General features: G+C 37.6%; 1 protein-coding gene across 1 annotated transcript; it reads right to left on the reverse strand.

Annotated features, from left to right (window-relative positions):
- Positions 1–283: 283 nt before the first annotated feature.
- LOC147852409 (uncharacterized) lies at positions 284–6,324 on the reverse strand. Its single transcript, XM_087333845.1, has 7 exons — positions 4,728–6,324; positions 4,026–4,116; positions 3,432–3,589; positions 3,130–3,181; positions 2,405–2,490; positions 2,222–2,315; positions 284–1,296 (listed from the first exon to the last, which is right to left on the reverse strand). The coding sequence occupies exons 1-7, from the start codon at positions 6,249–6,251 to the stop codon at positions 533–535; spliced, it is 2,769 nt and encodes a 922-aa protein (XP_087189971.1). The 5' UTR covers positions 6,252–6,324; the 3' UTR covers positions 284–532.
- Between the last annotated feature and the right edge of the window lie 540 nt (positions 6,325–6,864).

Genomic DNA, 6,864 nt, shown 5'->3' on the forward strand with positions numbered 1-6,864 from the left:
TACTCTGTATCACAAGTTCCTAGGAATGCTAATAGTGATGATCACTTATGAGGTCTCCTTTTCTTCCTCTCTATATAAACTAGAGGACATCCCTAATTGGCTTTCTCATTCATTCATTTTATTGACTTCCAAGTCCACATTAAGAGTACATACCAAGGTGGGGGTTCCCAACAACCACTTTTACAACAATGACCCATTTATATTTGCATTCTAGTTTTCTTTGTGTGCACATGTGGAGATGAACAAAAAAGAGCGGTGCAAGCCAACAAGCAAATTTCACCAATTACATAAAAGAATTGATCCTTGATAATTAATTGCTTTCACAATTCGTGAGAAGAATCCATATTTCTTGCTTTATAAATGTTTGGTAGAACTGTAACAATTTTACAATGGGAAGTATAAATTTCTAAATGATACTTAGGACAATCCAGTCTTGGATTCCATTTGTATGGCTAAATAATACAAATATGAGTTTTCTTTTCTTTTCTTTTTTTATCTTTACAAGTTGAGAGCTTGACAAAATATCATCGATCTAACTACTAATAGGCAAACCAAAATTCTGGAAGATCCTGATATCTCCTTCTAAACTCGCTGTGACAATGACCAAACCCAATGCCGCATGATTGCTTTGAACAGTTTCCTCATGTGGCAAAGAGCTGAAAGGAAAGCCGAGGGATCTCTTTGTTGAGTTCTGATGGAGTGGTGGGAGTTTCTCTTCAGGCCATGTAGCTGGACCTTTGCTATCAGTGAAAAAAACATTCTTTCCACTACCATTTTGACTTGACGAAATACAGCTAGCCAACATCGAGCTTCCACAACAATCCTCGAGGTAAGGATTCAACATAGGAGGTGTAACAGTTGGTGGATGCCTAGGGGCATGTTCATGATCTGACATCAGTGATGTTGACACATTCATTGACACGATATCCGCCCCTTTCTTGCTCTCCTTCAAGTCAAATGATTGTTTCCCATGCCTATACAATGATGCCACGTTAGCAAGTGGCACATCACAATCCAAAACATTGCTTGATATTGTAAAAGCTTGCTTTGTGTCATCCGAGGCTAAATCCATTTGTTGGTAGTTAGTCATCATGCCTGGCCATGGTATTGCCACAAGAACATGTCTCGAAGTGAAATGTTCATATGAGTATGATAGCTTCTTCTGTCTACCTGCAGTCTCCAGCATTGAATCAGAGTATTTCCATATGTAGACACGAGAATCTTCACTCCCGCAGATTATGTATTGTCCATTCGTTGCAAATGATGCAGCAATCTGGCTTTTCACATTCTTGAAACCTGCATCTCTCTCTCTCTCTCTAGTGGTAAGCTAAGTGTTTACTTAACAATGCATCCAGGTTCAAATCTCACTATATGCACTATTTTATTTGATGCCACAGCAGAATCGAAGGGTTAAACCAAACAGTATTACCAACTGACCACAACTCTTCATACCTCCCTCCCAAAATTACCTCTTAAGATTTAGCATAGACAAATATTTTCCGCACAATAATTGCAGTGAAGACTAATAACCTAGAAAAATATTAATTCATAGAATAAATTTTAGGGTGGCTAGAATCATGCCAAGAAACAGCATTATATACCATATCCCAGACAGAATACTAATCAGAAATGAATTTGTCCATATTGTCACTCAATTATTTTTAACAATGGATTCTCCCCCATCTCTCGATTCTGGTAACTTGACAGGTAACATGTCTAATTGAAAGATAGTATGTCAACTCCATAACGATAATCTGCAGGCACAGAATATGACCTATGGGATAAGTGGTAACCTATTATCCTAGAAATTGCCACAACCCATAAGGATCTGGCACATAGCAACACGTGGTAGTCTAGGAACCACAGGCATTCAGTTGTATAAAGTGGGGTAGCTACCCCCTACAACACATCTCAAATGCATTGTAGGGACTCTGTTGGAGACCTTAAGATTCTCCATCAAACCCACCCCATATCACCCTCAAACTTCCTAATGCACTTCTTTTTTTGCACCTCATGAGTGTTTTTGCTTTCATTCACAAACTAAACGCACTTGAAAAACTGCACAAACTAGCTTATGCCTTCCACCATAATTTGTCACAGAAAAAATTAAGAAAAGATACTGGTAATAAAATTATAGAAGGGAGTGGCATTAATGTCTTTCAAATTACTGAATGAATGTGCATTGGGCCAATTGAGGGCAATTCGTGAAGGAAAACATTACCTTTAAACTTGGAGATTATTTTAGTGCCATCATAAACACGGATTCGTGAATCACTTGATGTAATAAGAACTTTTCTTTTATCCCCAGGAAGAAACTGCAGAAACTCATTCATAATATGCAAACTGAGTTACTATGATTAATGTTGTGTATAGTCAACAACTAGAATCTAGAATTAGAAAGTACTTGAAATCCTGTAATCTTTTTGCCCTGTGACCTCTTGCCTTTATTCCTTCGCACTTCAAAAGTTGTGTCTAGGTGTAGCTTGTTTTCTGCCAAAGAAGGCGCATAGTTTTAACATGCACAGAAACTTACTAGAAATTGTATGCTTCACATAAAAATGGTTCATAGAAGAAATTATCCAGTTTATGGAGACATCTTTCAAGATTACGTAGAAAACACATTGGAATTATCTTTGTAAAACATTGATAGCTGAACTTCTCACAACGTATCGAATAACTACAGTCTGACAAGTACATCCTTGTCAAATATACTACATGAGCGACTACAATTTAAGTATTCGAATGCCCACACTGTAAATATTCTGTCAAATCATAGATAAGCACAATCAAACTATTGCAATTTCAGAATATGTGTTACCCACAATAAGTTCTTTATTACAGAACGTCAATGTACTAATCAGATTGTTGGTATATTCGGGAAGACTTGTCCACAAAATACTGTACTAAATCTCTCAGCCAAAGCTATAAAATGTTCTATCATTGAGCATGCACATAGTCCTCACACAAAGAAGAAAAGAATAAATGTGTGCACACATATCCATTTGCGTACATACCTATACATGTATCATGCAGAACTATCCAAAATCTCAAGACAAATATTTAAAATCATCCTTTGAGAGCATACACAAGAAAAAGTATGAAAAAAATATTAAAAACATATTAAGATACCCGAAGTTTCATAGAACCTGCAAGTCCCCTTATAAGATCCAACAAGTGCACCCTGCTCAGAGACAAAAATGACAACATCAACAAATGTAAGGCTAAAAAATATGCCCAAAATGTTCATCATACAAGAGAAATTCTAGGATATCCTAAGGTAGACATGCCACGGTATGCACTACGTACACACTTTTCTTTTTAAAAATATATTATATTACTCATGGGAAAACTTCAATGTGAGGTGAAAATCCATTAGATGGAGTGATGCACACTTTTGCTTCATAATACACTATTGTGCAGACACACACTACCTGTCCATTGGGTGTGTAACACGCGGCAGTTACCATTTCCTGTAAGTCCACCCAATCAACTACTTGTGGTTCTCTTATCCTCCATATGCGCACTTTTCCATCCAACGAACCACTGATAAAATGGCCATCGTCTAATGGATGAAATTGAATGCATGTCACTGTTCCAAAAGTACCCACATTGTTTGCATGCTGAATTCATTAATACTAATAGCACTAACATTTAACATGCTATAAGTATACAATAGGGGAAACACCAAAATATGCTTGAGATTTTCTTTATTAACCTTCAAAATGCCCCTACCCTACGTTCTTCTTATTTCCCTAAATGCCCCAAAGCCCGAGAGAGAAAAACCACATAATTTCAGCATTAATGAATAGTTAGGTTAAATAGCAAAATTTGAGGGTGTTTTGGGGAAATAACAAATGCATAATTTGAGGATGAATCAACCACATAATTTCTCAAATAACAGATATAATTGATTGACCAGGGCTTGACAAGGGTAGTTAGGTTAAATAGCAAAATTTGAGGGTGTTTTGGGGAAATGAAGAAAAACTCAGGCATATTTCAGAGCATTTTCCATATTGCACACCTACCATAATCATTGTGCTTGAAGACTTTTAAGCAACCTCTATGTGACACATTCCATAACCGCACTGTCTTATCCATGGATGATGAGAGCAGGAACTGTTCAAACACATAATCAAACCATAAACAATACATCTTGCCATTTGCAGTACTATTAACGCTATTAGCAAATTGGTCGAGGAAAATTTGACAGACACACATCATGACCCTTAAATCCTTTGGGAATTAATTATTCGATTTTGACTTCAGAAATAAACAAATGTAAAAAAAGATGCATTGGAGTTATCATTCAAAAGATCTTGTTTAGTGGATTCTCAATATGACCTTGGAAAATAGTCGATAGATATATTTGAAAGATTGTTATCAATGGCATTTCCCATTGATAACAATCTTTCAAATATACCATTGTACCTAAAGCTATATTTTCACTTCGATATCAGATTCATAACAAAGATAACAATGGGGTTTTCCCATTGTCCCTAAAGCTATATTTTCACTTCGATATCAGATTCATAGCAAAGATAACAATGGGGTTTCCCCATTGTACCTAAAGCTATATTTTCACTTTGATACCAGATTCATAACAAAGATACAAAATATATGAGATGCCATCATTACACCCTTTCTTATTTTACACATCTTTGTCTGTGTTCACATACTTAGATTATATTACTTTATAGTCAATATTGCATGAATGGAAAAAGTATTACCTGAGATTGCGACCAAGATAAGTCTAGTATGTCTTCAGTATGACCATGAAAGTTGCATTTTGGTATCTCAGGTAGCTTGAATAATTTATGAAGATGGGAAGTGCCATAGGTCATTGCCAGTCTGCTCTTTAGTTCACTATGTCTTTGATAGCTAAAATCTATCTTCTCAAGATTCGAATTCAACTCTCCTGAAGTGTAAGGGGAATCCTTGGATTCAACATTCTGTTCAATAACTTCCCATACTCTGACAACCTTATCTTGTCCCGCACTAGCGAGAAAAGAACCATCATGGCTGAATTTCATTGCCCAAATAGCACCTTCATGAGCTTGTATCTCTTGCCTCACACGTAAACCCCCAAATTCTTTAATTGGCTTCTTATTACTATGTACTTTGACAGGTTTTCCGGTTCTCAACGGATCTTGACAATCATCCGTAGTTGATTCTGACCTTCTCGACTTTTCCGTTGAAGTGTCTCTCTCATCACTACCACTTCCTTGATGATGGCTCCTCTCTAGTGATCCTCTAACTACCCATTTGATTGCTTTGAGCCATCCTCCTCGTTTGTTTTTCTTCTTTTTCTCAACTTCATCATCATGAACATTTGCATCAATGTGAACATCATCATCAACAGCCTTTTGCCTTCGCATGACTTCTTGTACAATGGGTGAAAGACCCAAGCAAGATTCAAACTCTTCTAAGCTTATCTCTTTCCCCGTATCCAGCACTTTGAGGCGATTCCACAACCCATCTTTCCCCAATTCATTAACCACAAACTCCTTGCCACTATCAAGATCCTTTATTCTACACAAGATATCTAATTTGGGGGAGGGGGCTAAGATACCATTTGCAGCTGCACCAACCATTCTACTTTGGAAGTCTTCATCATCTGTGGATAACCTTTCAGCAATAGGACAGTTTTTTCTTGAATCAAAATTTGTCATATTTTTATCAAAATGTATATTACTTGAATCACTGAACCTTCCTAGTTTCTTCTCTTTCTGGGCCACACGGGGAGGTTTCCATGTTTGGCCAAAATGTGATGGAGACGGACTTGTGGTGCTTGACTTGATCGTCTGAGAATCCGACAAAATTCGATTGTTAAATATTTCTTCTAGCCCACCCTTTGACCTTGAGATCACCATGGGCAAGTCATAACCTTGGCCTTGTTCTCTCGTACGTGGGTTGTCATGCTCCTCCTTGGAGAAAATAGGTTGCTTTGTCATTTGTTCTGATCCCATTGAAGAATAAGGATAGCGATTTAAACCCATCTGAACATGCAATCGTTGCCTTCTCTCCTCTACGGTGCCAGGAATAGCTTTCCATATCTCATACTTGGAAACCAAAGAAGAAGAAGAAGATGATGATGATAGCTGAGATACAACAGAATACAAATTTCCTTCACCTACTACACTCTCAACATCAGAAGATGAAAAGGCAATGTCTTCCGAAGTCTCAAAATACTCATCATCCTCATCTTCTTCATCTTCTTCATCTTCTTCAGGAATGGATGAGTGAGGATCCATACTCAAGGGAATGAAGGGAAGAATCCCAAAAGGACGATGATGCCCACCACCATGGTGGTGGTGGTGGTGGTGGTGGTGGTGGTAGTGGTGGTGTTACAGAGGGGCGGCAAAAATAAGATCAAGAATAGATCTCGGGCATGCCCATGGAGATCTGCGAGAAAAAAGGTGAATAATCTTTTAGATCCAACCACAAATAATGGGCCAAAATGGGGGTTTGGAGAAAGTTTAACAGTCTGCTTCACTGGAAAGAATGAACGGCCATACATACATACATATATATATATATATATATATGACCTTAATCAATCTGGTGCGATGTAGCAAGATTTTAGGTTGAGAAGAAGAAGAAGAAGAAGAAGAAGAGTGGGAATGGGAATGGGGGTATATAATAATAAGTAACTCTACAAACGGGTGGTGGTCCTAGGAGCGAGAATCAGGCGAAGACATATTTTTTTTCTTTGAGATTTTTTCTGTTTGTCCAACAAGAAGGTGGTGACATCATCACCATTCCATTCTTGTCGTCGTCGTCGTCGTCGTCTGCCTTCCGCTTCTTCTTCATTTGTTTGTTCTTTTCTTTTCTTTTATGTATTTTATGTGTGTCTTGTCTGTCTGT

The sequence above is a fragment of the Azolla caroliniana genome, unplaced genomic scaffold (assembly GCF_043228905.1).
Source record: "Azolla caroliniana isolate FFs.n. ecotype wild unplaced genomic scaffold, voAzoCaro1.0.p SCAF_18, whole genome shotgun sequence".
Taxonomy (NCBI): domain Eukaryota; kingdom Viridiplantae; phylum Streptophyta; class Polypodiopsida; order Salviniales; family Salviniaceae; genus Azolla; species Azolla caroliniana.

Excerpts from the sequence above, each read along its gene's own strand:
- LOC147852409 (XM_087333845.1), bottom strand. The coding sequence starts at position 6,251 with ATGGATCCTCACTCATCCATTCCTGAAGAAGATGAAGAAGATGAAGAA. Across the intron at positions 3,590-4,025 it reads CTTCAAGCACAATGATTATG|TGACATGCATTCAATTTCAT; the intron begins GTAGGTGTGCAA and ends CTTTTGGAACAG. Across the intron at positions 1,297-2,221 it reads AATAATCTCCAAGTTTAAAG|GTTTCAAGAATGTGAAAAGC; the intron begins GTAATGTTTTCC and ends AGAGAGATGCAG.